The 16,970-nt window shown below is 37.0% G+C and overlaps 2 protein-coding genes across 3 annotated transcripts; one reads left to right on the forward strand and one right to left on the reverse strand.

Annotated features, from left to right (window-relative positions):
- Nucleotides 1-993: 993 nt before the first annotated feature.
- LOC118812803 (gastrula zinc finger protein XlCGF49.1-like) lies at nt 994-7,054 on the reverse strand. The gene is made up of 2 exons (XM_036577932.1): nt 6,970-7,054; nt 994-3,673 (listed from the first exon to the last, which is right to left on the reverse strand). The coding sequence occupies exon 2, from the start codon at nt 3,665-3,667 to the stop codon at nt 2,852-2,854; it is 816 nt and encodes a 271-aa protein (XP_036433825.1). The 5' UTR covers nt 3,668-3,673; nt 6,970-7,054; the 3' UTR covers nt 994-2,851.
- A 2,726-nt stretch (nt 7,055-9,780) lies between these two features.
- LOC118812777 (zinc finger protein 501-like) lies at nt 9,781-16,450 on the forward strand. 2 transcript variants are annotated; one of them, XM_036577896.1, is made up of 3 exons: nt 9,906-9,926; nt 13,985-14,050; nt 14,386-16,450. In XM_036577896.1, exon 3 carries the CDS (start codon nt 14,498-14,500, stop codon nt 15,695-15,697), a length of 1,200 nt encoding a protein of 399 aa, XP_036433789.1. In that variant the 5' UTR covers nt 9,906-9,926; nt 13,985-14,050; nt 14,386-14,497; the 3' UTR covers nt 15,698-16,450. The 2 variants fall into 2 exon arrangements, with proteins under 2 accessions (XP_036433788.1, XP_036433789.1); XM_036577895.1 differs by lacking the exon at nt 13,985-14,050 and having other exon boundaries at nt 9,781-9,926.
- The last annotated feature ends 520 nt before the right edge of the window (nt 16,451-16,970 follow it).

Here is a 16,970-nt window from a genome sequence, read left to right on the forward strand (position 1 = left end):
CATTTATGAAAATTTCTCCAAAGCTGTGTGCTTTAAAAATGCTAGAGATAAGAAATCTCTGCATAAATTACAGATGTAATTGTACTGAGGCAACGTATACATGGTCACCTTCTCTATCCTTCAGCTGGACACACTGGCTACCTAACCTTTTTGGCCACATACACACATACATACACACTACTTAGAAAGCATTGTACTTATATTATGCCACACTTAGTCTGTTCAGTAAGAAACTTGTTGGGGCCAAAAAACATTAATCAGTCAAAAAGATTTATTCAAATATCTTTTCAGACAAAAGTTTTTGCAATGCTGGAGAAAGCTGATAAACCACACAAGAGAATCATTGGTTAAATACTCTAAGCAAATAAATGTTGAAAATAGAAAAACCCATGGCTTATCTGTAAGTGGCCTAGAAAGGAAGGTCATCAGCTTGGGCACAGTGGTCTCTCACAGACCACTGTTGTCCTTCACCAATGAGCAGAGCTTCTCAACTCCTGCACTTGCTAACTCGTCCCTAAAATCAACTCATTTCATAGTAGTTTGAACCATCACTTGATTGCTTTTTGGCCAATCGTCGTCTAGTGTATAGGAACTGACGAGACTGACAACCAGTCTGAGATCAACTTGGAGGCTATTAAACAGGTGTCTGCGCTTAAAACACAGTAGATTGGTTACTTACTACAAACTATATTTAACTATAATAAATGTATTTGATTAAGAATATGATTAAATGAGTTTAACTGAATACTTAAGAAAATATTGTTGTTGCGGAAACGCCATCTCTTTAAAATACTGTAATTTTAAAACTTTTTAATATTTTGAAAACTCCAGTTACCGTTTACATTGTGTTAAAACTTCATAATGAATAGACAAATAGAAAATTACTTGTTTTAATTAGATTAACTTCCATTACAATTTAACAAATGTTTTTTCCTTCTGCAGTAAAATTAAATCCTCAGAGATACAAGGTTCTGTTAAAACAGTGATATGATCAATCGCAGCAAATCTAACATCATTAATAACAGAAAAAATACAATAAAACATAATGAAACAGGACCTGCTATACTACACCAGTGTGCACAATCACTCAATTTCTAAGTCTTTTTAAGAATTTCTTTAAAATATTTAATATTTTTAATTGCTGGGTTTCTAAATTGGAGGCCAACCAGTCAAATCACCCACTGTGAGTAGATGGAACCCTTTAAATCACATGTGAAATGATCCAGTATACAAGAACAACACTGAACATTGAATTATTTGCCAATAGCATTACAAATATTTCATCTTGGGCTGAAAGAACATCAATAATTAAATTCTGCCAACGAAGCTTCCACATTACACATAGTGTCACAGGACCAGGTGTGACCACATGTAAAGAGGCACATCTGGAGACAATTGTGAGAGAATCTAAGCTAAATGTGGGTGGAAACGTAAATTTATTACGGCAGGAACAACAGAGTTTAAAATCTGTTGAAATATAATTTTAAAAAATCCAATGCCTCAAGAATATGGAGCTCAAAGTATTAACAGTGTTGTGTCCCGAAACCCATCTTTCAACAAGTCCATTTAAGTCCATGAATGTAAGATAACATGGCTGAAAAGTCCCCCTTTAGAACACATCATTGGACAGGTGGTAAAAGTTAATGGCAGGTTTGCAGTTGCTGTGTGTGTCCTCACAACTGTGGTGATACAGTCAGAGTAAGTTTTCCACTGGCTAACAAGATGTTTTGCTAGTGTTTTGAATCATAATTATAATTACATGCGGTATGTATATGTGAGATATTCAGGTTGTGATCTTCTTATGTGTACAACTGTACACTGTGTAGAAAAGACATGCAGAGGCTACTGGGGAGAGGTTACTAACACTTATACTCAGTAACTTGCTGTCATTGATATTTTTCTTCTTGTCTTCTCCCCCTGACGACACCAGATGAAGACCAGTATGATGAAGTGAAGTGGACAAAGCAGGCTGAAAATTCACATGCAACACAGCTTTTCTACAAGTTATACATTTCTGGAAAATATTTCTATGCAGATTAGATTTAAATTAATCATAAAACGCCAAAAAAGGAAGGGGATAGTCAAAAAGAGGGAAAAAACATGAGTTTCCAAAAAGAAAATAAAAAATGATTAAAAAGGTACAGATGAAAGTGGGACACCAACTAGCATTTCTTTGACTGTGAAGCAGAAAATGTGAAAACTTTACGCTTGCAAAGGTGTAGAAAAATATACTTGCTGATTTCTTTGAAAATCTAAAAGCAAGTCTCCATAAAAGAATGGAAGCTGTAATAAAGGTAGTGTACATACTAAATACTCAAAAAAATGATATTTAGTTGTTAAGGATTTCGTGTAGTTGTCTGTTAAATATGTATTCTGTTTTCCCCTGCCACTGAAAAATAAATAATATTTACTTGAAATGAAATGAAATGAAATGAGCAAAGAGTGGTCTTTGAGTTTTACATAGTACTGTACAAGAGAATTTGTTAAAACAATAAACATTCTAGTTTATAATGTTATTTAAAAAGTGGGGGAAATCCTCCTTAAGTTCTTTGTATCTTGAAAAATGGTACATTTAAGTTTTACATTATATCGAAATGTCTTTAAGCATTTTGGTGTCTTTACACTCACATGCATAAAGCAGGGGTGCCCAATCCTCATCCTGGAGATCTACCACCCTGCACAGCTTATTTCCACCTCTGATCAAACACACCTGATCCAAATAATGAAGGCCTTCAGGAGCATCTGAATATGAGAGCTATGTGTATTGGATCTGAACTCTCCACGGTGGTAGACCTCCAGGACAAGGATTGAGCACCCAGGGCCTAAAGCCTCTCCCACAGTAAAAGCAGCATTATGAATTTGCTCCTGCATGAATGCGCAGGTGTCTTTGCAGATGATTCAGTCTATTAAAACTCATATCACACTCCAAGCACTGATACGGCTTCTCTCCTGTGTGAATGCGCTGGTGTGCCTTGAGTGTACCACTTTCTCTAAAACTCTTCCCACACTCTGAGCAGTGATACGGTTTCTCTCCTGTGTGAATGCGCTGGTGTATTTGGAGATGACTCTGTCTAGTAAAGCTCTGTCCACATTCTGAGCAATGAAATGGTTTTTCTCCTGTATGGATGCGCAGGTGTCTTTGGAGATGACTCTGTACATTAAAACTCTGTCCACACTCTGTGCAGTGATACGGTCTCTCTCCTGTGTGGATGCGCTGGTGTCTTTGGAGATGGCTCTGTGCAGTAAACCTCTTTCCACAGTCTAAACACTGAAATGGTTTCTCTCCGGTGTGAATAAGCAGGTGTTGTTTCAGATTACTTAGTTTAGTAAAACTCTTCTCACACTCTGAGCAGTGATACGGTCTCTCTCCTGTGTGAATGCGCTGGTGTATCTGGAGATGACATTGTGCACTGAAACTCCTTCCACACTCTGAGCATTGGTGAATTTTTCCTTTGCCTGTATTTTTTTGTGTTTGTCTTGGTGATGGGTTTGTGCAGCCTGTAGCAGATGATGTTTGAGTACTGGAGATTTCAGAAACCTCATCCTCACATTTAATCTCTTCTGGCTTCAGCATTGTGATGCATTCCTCTTGGTGGCTTGGTGGTTTCTTGATGAGGTTGTGGAAGTAAATTAGAGCTCTAGGAAAGGACTCAGAAGAGGAGGCCATTCTCTCCTGGAAAAATAGGAAAATGTAAAATTCAGTCCTAGTCAGAAATCAAAGTAGTCAAATGGAAAAAGCTGTGTCAGGTTAAGCGGTTTACCAGACAAAACTTTAACAGACAAATACAAAACATTATTAAAATAATTATTTCTGAACGTCAATCTGTTCAGTATTTTTTCAAATCCCTAAAACTATCTGGGCAATGTCTTTGTACCTAAAATTAACTTAATTCAGTAGTAGTGACTTTTGAAACATGGAATAAGTAATACATTTTCTGCGTTATAAACAACATGGAAATGTTGCACAATTTACACTAAAGTTATATTTTAATATGATAAGGATGGCCAAAACATAGACCATACAGCAAAAGAAAATCTTTTAGAGGAATACTGACATTCTTCTAAGAGGTAGAAAATTAGTTATTCCAGCATCTATGTATGCCAATTATTATTATTATTATTATTATTATGTTAAAATTTACCAACATCAAGCCATCAAAAAATGTGGCCTAAGAGCAGTACCCCCAGCACACAAGTTAACTATGTATGAAACATGCAGGAAATTTCGATAGAACCCTGTTGATGCCCTTGGCCCTTTGGTATTGACAGACTTGTTTGTGGAAAATTTCAGTCATCTACCTTTTTTGAGCTAAAATTTTTTATTTGCTCGTCACTGGATACTAGGTGAGAAGAATGCATGCAATTCAAACCTTATGCACCATGTTACCCCACGCCACAGAAAGTAAGACGTAGTGCTGAAAACTGTCAAAAGAATCATAAAAAGTGCAGACAACCCTCAAGGTTAAGTACTGTTAGCTTACTCTTCAACATCTCTTGTGAATAGCTACATCCCACCTGAACTCTCTATAGGCCAATAGCTAAGAAGAGGCCAATCAATTCTTCTTTCCCTTCTGACACTATCTGCAAAGGGAGACTTTTAAAGACAAGGGGAGAAGACTAAGAACATTGCTTGCACTACAGAGCAAAATTCCTGTTGCCACTTAAGAGAAATGATGTGGTCTGGGTTGCTTACTAATCCACTAAAGGCACTGTACTACAACAAGATCTTTTGTAATAAGGATTTCATCTTGTCAGGTTCTTATGTAGAATCTTTTTTTTAAAGAGGAACACTTACATTAGGGGGTCAAACACACACCTCCGGTCAAAATATCCTTTCAAATACCTCTAGGAACTTGCTTATAGATTCTACTGCTGGTATAGAGACAGTAGGTATTTGGTGTAGAAGTTAGATTAGCTCGCACGTCAGTTTGACTTTACGTGATATCACATAGCTGCCTTGTTTTGGGGTGACATCACCTTGGCCCTCGTTTGAAGAGTAGTTTTGTCAGGAAAAGAAAGATTTGGAGGGCCACATGTTGCTGACTTGTAACGTGACAAGAACGCTTACGAAAAGAATCCAATTGCCCTGCTTTCGAATTGTCAAGAGCCCCTCTCCCTTGTAATTTAACCAAACCACTGCAGTAGTAAGACTTGAGCTGGCTGAGAAACAAATGTCCTCAGCCCTCAGAACTTACATACCTTCACCTTTTTTCATACTGTTTGAAAGCTATTAAAGAAATCCAAATAAGCAAAGAAGAAGCAAATGTTAACATTTGCAAAACGTGGCACTCTTCACTTTTCAGTTATCTTTGTTCTTATAACTTTTGCCAATAAAAAATCTATGTCTGTGGGCTTTGCCAAATATGTACTGTGTTCTCTGCTAGCAGTGGGCTTTGACCTGCTACTGTGCTTAGCCAATAGACACCGGCACCTGGTCATGTCGGTATTTATAAAATCCAAGACATTTTTACTCACTTTATTTTTACTATAATTGTTCTTGTCAGGTGTCAGGTGGTCAGCAAAAATCAAGCAATCCCAATAGTGCCACTGTCTCCTCTTCCTGTTGTTGATGAACATTTTTTGTATAATAAGACAGTTTTGGTCTGCTGACTACAACAAATAGGGGACGTGCATATTTGCTGACTACTGTGAATGCTCTTTAAGGAACATCAAAGAAAGTACAATAATTGAAGCACTTCAATGATGGTCATCAGAAATGTGTCAATGTCTGATTAAAATTATAGTAAAATCAAAACACATAGTTATTGCTTGCTTTATTTATGCTCAGCAGTGCCTGTGCAGTGTAGCTCTCTGAGCCATCATTAAGCAACAAGAGGAAGTTGGTAAGCGACAAAATGTGCCCACAATGTCTAAAGATCACAGAGTATAATTTTTACAATTCCAATTTCAATGTATGTAATGTAGGTTGAGTAAAATATCTTCCATATAAAACAATGAAATTAAGTACTTATAATGTGATTGGTGTTTCTGAAAAAAGAAAAACCTTTGAAACAAACTTGGTAATATTAGACAAGCCAGCGTTCTAACGCATTTGTCCAACTACTTGGTGAAACCACTGTTAAAGTGCCTCAGCTTCAAAAAGCAATGTTCATCAGCAACACAAAAAAATTAACGGATTACGTGAGTTGGCTTAACAACAACCTGACACATGACAAGTAAAATTACATCTTACGGGTAAGTAAAAGTGAATAAAAAAACTGACTAACTTTTACAAACACCCACATGCTCAGAGGCACTCGGACCACCTCTTAAATTAATCAGCTATTCATTAGTAACCCCCAAAACCTTCAAATAATAATACAAACCACACACAAAAAAACTTAACCAGCAACCCTCCCCCACCCAAACCTAACTCGTACCCCCCATTAAGAAGTAAAAGCCCAGCAAAAAAGCAGTAAAAACAATGTCTGTAAACATACAAGGAGAAGGAACAAGCACGAGTACTTGACCCAGCATAGGAATTGAGGTTTGTCTACAGTTTTCAGTTTTTTTGTTTTCAGTTTTTTATTTATTTATTTATTTATTTATGCAGTTTTCTCTCCTTGTTGGATCTTTTTCATCTAAAAAAAAAAATAAATAAATAAAATCTTCAAAGTGAGAGACGTAAGAAACAGTAAAACAGAAACAGTGAACCAACACAACAGAATGAAGTCAAAGCCAAAAGGGGAATAAAAACGAAACGTTAACAAAATAATAAATGTAATAAAAAAAAGGACTGATTTCTATACACCTCTCTTCACCCCATACATTATCACACAAAACCACAGAGCTAAGAGCTCACAGTAGCCTCCTCAGCTCAGTCTGAACAAAGGCTGCTTCTGTGTGAGCTCACACACTTCACATATCTCACATCTCTCCTTCCAAAGGTGAACATTTCTCTACCCATTTCTGTAAGACTGATTTAAAAACAGTGCAAACAGCGGAAAATAGTGCTAAACAACCTTTTACCTTCAACAAAGCAGCATCCGTTTCTCTCTAATAACAAAGTGGACTACTACTACTTCTTCTTCTTTTTCTTCTTCATCTTCTGTGTGAATGGCGATCGATTAGCCAATGTAAGGTGCATTACCGCCACCTACTGAGCCGGAGCAAGACTTCAGAAGTAGATGTCTACTCTGTACTTTATTTAAAAAAATTTAATTTATTTAAAAAAAAAAAAAAAACACTATATAAAATCATAAATTCCAGTGGACCTCAAAAACTGATAAAACCTATTTGTGCACCCTGCCCATCTCTGACCTGTATTCAAGTAACAGAGTTAAGGTGTAATGAAATACAAGTATTGGAAATACATATTCAGAACACAGGAATTGATTATCTATATTCAGTCCAAATTACACTTTGTGAACACAATATTGAAAATACAATTAATTTTTATATTTTAGGAGAATACCTATCCATTACATTTACGAATATATGTACAAATTTAAAAGAAACACAATGAATGCTTCGCTTAATCAAATGAGTTACAAATACAGCCTGTCAGGTCATGTTAGATAGGCAAACCGCTTAAAAGTAACCACAGGAATGAATCCTAGCCATCTACTAACACAAACATGGTAAACAAATACAGTGGTCAGTCAAAACAGTAAAAACAAAAGACAAGGAATAATTTACCTTTGTAAACACATGGGTCAGCATCATTGACCGCTTCATCTGCCATGTTTATCAAATGGAAGTGATTGATCTCTCAGCCAGTGAACAGTATTGTAGGATTGCCTTAATGTGATGCTGCCTTCAAATTTGGTCAAAATAAGGCACCTTAGAAGACAGTTGACTTATGTTGCCTTCCAAATGCTGCCTTTGTCTCGGAAGTGTGCAAATGGTGCCTTAAAATGTTATGTACTTCGACAGCTGCCTCCCAAAATAGGCCGCACTATATATTTCACTCAATTACATCAATGTATTTGTATTTATGTGCCATAAGCAATATTGTGCTAAATATCTGTAAGTACATTATAAAGCTCATTGACAACTTTATAAAAGGAATCCAATTAATGATAATTTATGTTTTTTAGAAGTATATATGAACCATTTAATAATAATTACACAATTACTAAGTAGTTATTTATTAAGATTATGAATTGTTTTATGTATAACAATTGAAATTAAAATTAAATTAAATAAAAACTAACATTATTAACTGTTAGTAATGAATTGTAATGGTTTCTACATTGAAAATTGTTTACTATTTCTAATTGTTAATATTTTAAGTGGTAGCACTTCTGAATGCATATTAGCAATTATGTATTCACATTCATCAACAAAAGATGTGTTTTTCTAATGTTACCAAAGCATCAGATTTGTTTATGAAACTGGATCATAAGTCATCATTGAAAATACTACAAAATAGTCATTTTAGAAATAGTGCAGTCACATTACTGCAGATTTCGTGGACCCTCAGTGCATCACACCTTGCCAAAAATGCTCAATAGTTCCTGCACTTCCTAAGGAAGCAGAAGAAAGTCTGTTACTCTATGTTCAGCAAGCATCTGATCAACAGCAGTTAACTATAAATAGTGCAATTCACAGAACGCTCACCTGAATATCTCCATGTCACTGTGTGAACTCTTCAGTGTAGCAGAGCAGCTCCACTCCTGAATCCCGCAGGTCATTGTTACTGAGGTCCAGTCTTTTCAAGTGGGAGTTTATTGATTCTACAGCTGAGCCCAGATTTTTGTTACAAGCTTTTCACCCAAGATTTCAGATAGCTAGTCTGAAAGAGGTTGATTGCAGCAAATCTTACAACATACCCAAACAAGGATTTCTGAATGCAATAAGAGAAAAAATGCTTTTTGTTATTTAGGCAACACATTTCATATTTTTATATCATTGATATGTTTATAGAAAGAGATTAAAAAAATAGAATTGCAAAAACAATAATATTAGTATCTTGTGTTTACAGTTATTTTTTTTTCCATTCAGGAATTAATTCACAGAAAGTTCACCTGAATATTTCCAGTTTACAGTGTAAACAGTCCAACAGAGGGGAGCTCCACTCCTGAACCTTGAAGGTCATTATTATTGAGGTCCATTCTTCATTAAAGTTATTGGTTAAAGTGTGCCCAGAAGTTCACCACAAAGCAAATTCACAAAGTCTAGGTGGGCAAGTGAAACCATGGCCTGTTATTGTATTTGAAATGATACACATAAAATGTACAACACTGTATAATACCATTGAGCAAGCCGGAAGCAAAAGTGATTATTAGAGTTAAAGCTATCAAGATGTGGCAGAAAATGGGGGATAAGATAACAAGAGGGAGACATCTTTATAAAATTCAAAACCCAGGGTCTTGAGTGACAACTGTGAGCAGAGGGAAGAAAAGGTACTGTAGTTGCTAGGTTACGTTTTTGGTATTTTAGGCTAAATCATTCTTTATTCAGGACTGAGAAACTTTCAACTGGTCAATGTATACATTGTGAGCAGCCTGAGACAGTGGAACATGTATTAATACATTGTAAAACCTATGAAAACGAAAGGAAAGAGGTGCCTGATGATTATGGGGAGCTGCTGAGTGATACAATGGGGAATGCGTGAGGAAAGTTGAAACGGTTTCTGAAAATTACAGAGTTGTTTGATAGAATGTTTTTAATGGATAATTTTCCCATTACGTCACAGTCCTTGTTTCTGGTTTAATGACCTCTTAGTCTTCTTTAGAAAAAGGTTAAATACTGATATTGGTGCTCCATGCTCCAGTCCAGTCAGTGGCAGTAATGTACCACATAAAAGCTTTGTCAACTGCTAAAAAACCAAGAAGGAGGAGAAGAAGAAGACAAAAAAGAAGAGGAAGAAGAATCCAAAGTGCAACGCCCTCGGCAATCCAGCTGGGGGCGCCAGTTCTATGACTGTGCTTTTCCAAAGCCAATAAAGCAGAGAAGAAGAAGAAACGGGAGCGGCTGTTCTGGTAAAGCATTGATTATCACTGTTTACACTGTGTTTGTTCTGTTTAATTCGTCTTTGTAATTCACTCTTACAAACATTTGAGGGGAAAGTTCTTTTCTTGCAAAGTAAGATGTAAAATATGTAAAATATCTGAAATTTGTGAGCTATCAGAGAGGCTATTGTTGGCTCTTAGCTCCGAGATTCTGGGGGTGAGCGGAGATTATCTTTGGCAATAATAATGTTTCCCAGCTGGGTTGAAGAAAACTTGAATTGAGTGTTAACTAGTGTTAACTTAAACGCACTTCATCATATTCTTCATAACTTTCATATTTCATAAGCTACATTCTAAAGGTGGGGGTCATATGAGAGCTGTCTTCTTTCCAGTCAAATAGATGGGTGATGTAGTTTTAAACCCTTATAATAAAAGAACCTGAACAATTTTTTTTCTACTGAATGTCGACCAATTTTTCCACAAATCTGGGCTATAAACTATAAACAGATGGCGTCTTTTCAGTGATCTGCTCTGTAAAAATTATTTTTATAAAAAAATATAAAGAGTCTCTAAGATTTTTGGCTTTCAGTAATAAATTGTAAGCATATAGTAATATGTGTATGATCATAAAACACGTTCTGTTAATATGACAGGAGCTTTTACATGAAAATAAATAAATAAAATATACATTTATTTATATAACATGCAGTTAATGAATAATTTGCCTTACGATTTGGTCATGTAAATTCAGATGGAAAAACCAAGATATACCCTGGAGAATAAGAGGCTAACAAACTTCCAATCCTATGCTAATAGACGCTGGATGGACTAAGTAGTTCCACTGTAGTTATATCAGTTAATCAGCACTCCAGATCTACTACTTTTATAGTCAAAAATGAGTACAGTCATTTATATTTATTGTTTCACTGATTGATTGCTGATGAAATCCACGACAGCGTATTGTGGCATAATACACCTCCATAACATTGTCATATTGCCCAAACTAAAAACTTGATCTTGCATTTTTAAACAGCATGTGAACTACTGTTGAGCTGAAATTGGGATAGCAATTAAATTAGGTTATTTAAATGTCAAAAAACATGCTGTCCACAGCTTGAGATGAACAGCACTAAATAATATTTGTGTTGTAATCACTTTTTTGATTTAATTCATTTTAATTTCTGTTTCATTTCAATAACATAGTTTAAATGAAATTGTTTAAACTAAAATGATCAGTAAATGTAGTCTCTTTGTCTTAAAATTCTATAAATATCTATGCTTATTGTACTCCACTTTTTTAAACTCCTGTTTTAACTTATTTTTTATTTTTACATCTAAACTTTTTTTTGTGGACCAAAAAAAATATGTTTGCATTAACATAATCAGACTGTTAGTTCTGATTTTATTAGGACAGTGAATATTGTATATAGTTTTTCTCAACCCTTCTGCCTTACTCTTTTTAGTGCTTTCAACACACCTGATCCAACTAATCAGCTCATTAGCATCACAATAACGAGTTAAAGTGGGTGTATTAAGGCAGGAGAAGCACAAAAAATGGACAGCAGGCTTCCAGGACCATGGCTAAGAAACACTGTTATAGATGATGCTTGATGAGGGCCTAGTATGCATTTGGCAACCAACTAAGCTGGCACTATTAGCAGTCAAATTGCTTTCAGTGCTTCATAACAGCAGTACATGGCATCAGTGCCACTGTCTCACAGGCATACTATTTTAAAAATAAATCTATTATTCTAAATATCCATATTGTGCAGCCCTACTTTGCATCCCTGTTTATGTACACCCACTACCTTTTTAAAAAGTATTAAACATAAATATGATGGCTCTGAAGTGGATATTGAAAAAAAGTAAACAGCATTTGTTATTGAGTGTTTTTTCATAAATTCTCACACCAAAACAAAGGGTGGTAGCATTAGTAAGGTTTCTCGAGGCTTGTGTGATACATACTGTCTCTGCATGGCCTAAACCCTGTAACAGAATGACTACTACAGCTTGCCGTGAACTGTAGAATGTGAAGCACTGAGTTCAATCACCGTGGCTTACTTTTTCCTATTAGACATGAATTTTTTGATCAACTAGCAGACAGAAGGCACTGAGCTGCCTAATTTTTTTAGGAGAATGTTAGGAATGAAAGCAGAGCTTAAGTCCACAGACAGCACATATCAGGGCTGTCCAGATGTTGCAAAATGTAGTGCAGAGCCAGACTAATAGAATCAACTGTTAGCTCTCCAACTGGTGATGCCAAATAGAGAAGATCCTGGAGGGTGCCAGTTAAGGTTCTAAGGTACACTAAGGTAATGGTGTGTCTCTTAAAGGACTTGACTATACTGACTATACCATACTGTATTGTACTATACTCAAACTAAAGGCAACTGATCTATAGTCATTCAGGAAATGTTCTGCTTTTTAGGATCTAGTATAACGACAGGTTTTAAACAAGGAAAAACACTGGGCCAGAGATTGATTTGAAGAAATCATTAGAGACCATCAGAAATTAAGTATACATGTTGAGCACAGTGCCTGACTGTTGCAGATGATACAGCATCAGGGCTGGCCACTTTCCTGATCTTCTATATCCTCTGCATACAGCTGACTTCATGTTCGCTGATGGTGATAAAAGAGGATGGTAGGAAAGGGTTATGTAGGTGCTATGCATGGGAGAACAGGCAGAGATGAGAGTAGACATGTCTACAGACTGGATGCAGATTTACTTCAGTTAAGCTGGAAGTTGTGTGGATATAAACTATTGCTTTTTTTTTTAAATCCTAAGGAAAGAGTTGTTCATTTGGTTTGGGAGTAGGTCTTCTGAAGAACTTGCAGCTTGTGGTTTGCAGTTAGTAATGGTCAGGGGTCTCCTAGAGGATTTTTCGTCAAAGGAGAATTGCTGTTCTAGTTTATCTCTATATTTGCATTTGGCAGCCTTGATTGCCTTGTTGAGTGTATTCCTTTTGCTTTTGAATAAATAATGACCACCACTCCTGTAGGCTTCTTCCTTGGCTGTACAAAGTTGCCCAAGCTCCATGGAGAACCAGGGTTTGTTGTGGTTGGACCTGTAAATAATATTGTAGCATTCACCATTATTCTAAGCGCTTGTCGTAGTGCTCTATTAACCAGATGTTATGGCTACAGTTATTTCATACAGAGTTTTCTCTAACACTTTACGCCTTATTCGCTTAGCTGTCAGCTTCTTCGTGTTCTACCGTATCTCCCTGCAGGGAAAGAGTCCTTATCAGAAAAACCCAATGAATAAATAATGAAGAACAATAATCTAGACTAACATTTTACCAACATTTCTCGAACATACTACAGTATTTTTCTGGGATGCAAGTCTCTTTGCAGAAGCTTATATTAGAGATGACTGCATTTTGCCTTTGGATCATGTAAGTGCAATACATATGCCTCCACAAAGCACAGCTGCTGTAACTGACAGACAATCAAACCATCTAATAAGACGCACCCTAGTTTACAAAGGAGAAATATTCATCTACCTTTACTAGGCCAGTATAAAAACAGGTATGTGTCTGTGCATTCTCTGGTTGGGCATACCTCCAGGACTGGCTCACATTGAGGACCATGGTGATGGTCCATTCAAAAGAGGATGTCTTGTTAGCCAGGTCCTGGTAAATGTCCTCAGAGTTTTCTCAGTGAGTGATCTTCACTTCACAAATCAGCAACACCCTGGTATCTCTTCTGCCAACACAAATTTCTCTGGCATAAGTGACATCACCATGAAAGATGCTGTGTCATCTCTTTGCGCAATGTAAACTAATTCCTACCCCAAATATTAACACTCACTCTCTGTAACTGATAAGCTCCTGGAAGATGTTCACATCTGAGTTGTGTGTTAAACCACCTGAGGTATATGCTCCACTTCGAAAAGACTGGTTGGCCTGTTTACATGGACTGTAGCTGTTTGCAAGACATGTGAAACAGTAAGCTAACAGTATGTTATCAGAGTTGTCTGTAGAGGAAGCTAACTTTTAAAAGTAACTTAACAAGAACAATTATGCTGCGGTCACATGTTAACAGTACACAGACAACAGCATAACAGATATTCCATTGTTTTTCAGTGAAGCTGAAGGTTGAAAATTGGTTGAAAATTTTGCCACCACCAGTGGCAATAGTCTGCAGAAGCGGTAAGCAGAACATTCTCTCAAGAGTTAAATTCTTCCAACTTTTGTCATTAAATGCAGCAGTGAAATAAACCAGATGTCAGTTTGTGGGGAGCTTAACATCTCGTTGAACTCCTTCTGTCTTTTCCTACATTAAATAAACACTCAGCACTGCTGAAAGTATCCTCAAATAACCATCTATTTTTGCTGGTAACACTGTCACCATGCTAACGTTTGCATGGCTACATGCCGTCATCAGTCGCGTACCACTACGAATCCAGAACAGTTGTTTGTTTTTTTCAATGCAAATGTCAACTTTTGTGTTTGATAATGAATTTATTTCTTTTATTCTCCAACAGAAAGGAATGACCTCTATTTGCAGACGTGCTCATTGTGTCCACTTTCCTACTGAGTTTATTGGGTTATTTCCACAAACGCAAGAACCGTCATCAAGGGAACTACGTCGTCACAATGTTGAAATTAGGAGAGATTAAACGTGAGGATATGGTGTCTGCAAGCTGCAGTACCTCTGCTACTCTCCACTCTAACACATCTCATAGGTCAACACAGAAAAATACAGGACGAGAGGAATCTGACAAATGCTCCGATTGTGGGAAGCATGAAATCCAAGGACACCAACAACTTCACACAGGAACAAAACCATATCACTGCTCAGAGTGTGGGAAGAGGTTTACTAGACAGAGTAATCTCCAAACACACCAGCGCATTCACACAGGAGAGAAACCGTATCAGTGCTTAGACTGTGGAAAAAGTTTCAATCAACACAATTCTCTCCAACAACACCAGCGCATTCACACTGGGGAAAAACCATATCGCTGTTCAGAGTGTGGGAAGAGTTTTAATCAATTGGGTAATCTCCAGATACACCAGCGCATCCATACAGGAGAGAAACCGTATCAGTGCTCCGAGTGTGGGAAGAGTTTTACTGTACAGAGTTCTCTCCAAAGACACCAGCGCATTCACACAGGAGAGAAACCGTATTACTGTTCAGAGTGTGGACAGAGTTTTAGAGAGAGTGGTACCCTCAAAGCACACCAGCGCATTCACACAGGAGAAAAACCATATGACTGCTTAGACTGTGGGAAGAGTTTTACTAGACAGAGTGATCTCCAGGTACACCAGCGCATTCACACAGGAGAAAAACCCTATTACTGCTCAGACTGTGGAAAGAGCTTTAGAGAGAGTGGTGCCCTCAAAACTCACCAGCGCATTCATACTGGAGAAAAACCATATCACTGCTCAGAGTGCGGACAGAGGTTTGCTATACAGAATCATCTCCAAATTCACCAGCGCGTCCATACAGGAGAAAAACCATATCACTGCTCAGACTGTGGGAAGAGTTTTGCTGTACAGAGTAACCTCCAACGACACCAGCGCATTCACACAGGAGAAAAACCCTATCACTGCTCAGAGTGTGGGAAGAGTTTTAGAGAAAGTGGTACTCTCAAAACACACCAGCGCATTCACACAGGAGAGAAACCGTATCACTGTCCAGACTGTGAAATGAGTTTTACTGACAGATGTACTCTTGTAATACACCAGTGCATTCACACAGGAGAGGAACAGTATTCTTGCTCAAAGTGTGGGAGAAGCTTCACACATTCAAATTTAAAGACACACACATGCATTAAGAGGGAGGTAAAAACATAATACTGTGTCAAATTAAAATAACAAAATACATGATTTTGATTAGGGCTGCTAAAGGGGCCCAAAACTTTAAATATTTGAGGTTTTTGAAATGTATTTATTTTCAAATGTAACTATCTATATATTTTAAGATGCAGCAAAAATCTTCCTCAAAGATCTGTGTGTAAATGTTATAAACTGTATAATTTTATGTCCAAAGGAATCTCAAAAATGACTAGCATACATAGTCTAATGCTTGTCTGGCACATCACCTGACTTGAAGAGATATATTTGACGTTAGCAGCTTTGCAAGAAGGCATTCTCAATAAACATTTAAGCCTCCTTCCAAGCATGCAGTGTCTGAAGCAACCCAGGAAGTATGCTCTGTGTCATGTGAATCTATGACTTGCACTTCTTCATCTGGTGGTGTCAAGAGGAGGGGAGAAGAAGAGAAATATTGACAAGTTACTGGGTGCAGGTGCTAGAAACCTCTCCCCAGTAACCTCTGCATGTCTGTTCTACACAGCACAGTTGTTATCAGACCAGAAGATTAAATCCTGAAAATCTTAAACACAGTCTTTGGCACTTTTAAATAATCTGTTGATATTTGTTTGTGTTTAGAACAAATTTTCTTCACTGGAACTAAGGGTCCTAGGCCAACCCCTGAAAAACAACCCCATATTATTATCCCTCCTCCACCAGCTTTACAATCTGACTCAGTGGAAGGTGAGCAGATGTCTGTTGCTTTATGGTAAGCAAAAAAGCAATTACATTAACTTCTGCAAAGTTGGCTTTGCAGACAAAATAAATGCTGCAAATAGCCTCTTTGTTGATTCTATCTCTGCATTCTCTAGTGATATCAAAGACTCTGTTCTCATTATGCAATAGGTCAGCATCATCCATAGCAGTTTTTTGCAGTATGCTGTTTGTCCAAAGTGTATGATGGCATATAAGCTTGATAATAGTCATGGAATGAGTGAGGATGGAAAACGTTCAAAAGTTATGTCCCTCTTTATAGACATCTACAGAAAAAGTTGGCTTTGTAGGAAAAATTCAGCACTTTTGTCAGGAAAGGTGGTAAAGAATATGTCAATCCAATTTGGTCTTACTGTTCTGTTACTGTTGAGACACTTTTTAAATGACCTGGATTCCTAGAGAAATGCAAAGATTCAAGAAAGCTCCAAATTCTTGTATCTGTGGTTTGAGATGTAAGAAATACCTCTAGTAGAAAGAAAAACTTCTAGTAACTCAAGGTTAAATGCACCATAAATTGACCTTGAATGGTGTGGTGTAGTGG

The sequence above is a fragment of the Colossoma macropomum genome, unplaced genomic scaffold (genome assembly GCF_904425465.1).
Source record: "Colossoma macropomum unplaced genomic scaffold, Colossoma_macropomum, whole genome shotgun sequence".
Classification (NCBI taxonomy): Eukaryota; Metazoa; Chordata; class Actinopteri; order Characiformes; family Serrasalmidae; genus Colossoma; species Colossoma macropomum.

Coding starts and splice junctions, on each gene's coding strand:
- LOC118812803 (XM_036577932.1), bottom strand. CDS start 3,667: ATGGCCTCCTCTTCTGAGTCCTTTCCTAGAGCTCTAATTTACTTCCAC.
- LOC118812777 (XM_036577895.1), top strand. CDS start 14,498: ATGTTGAAATTAGGAGAGATTAAACGTGAGGATATGGTGTCTGCAAGC.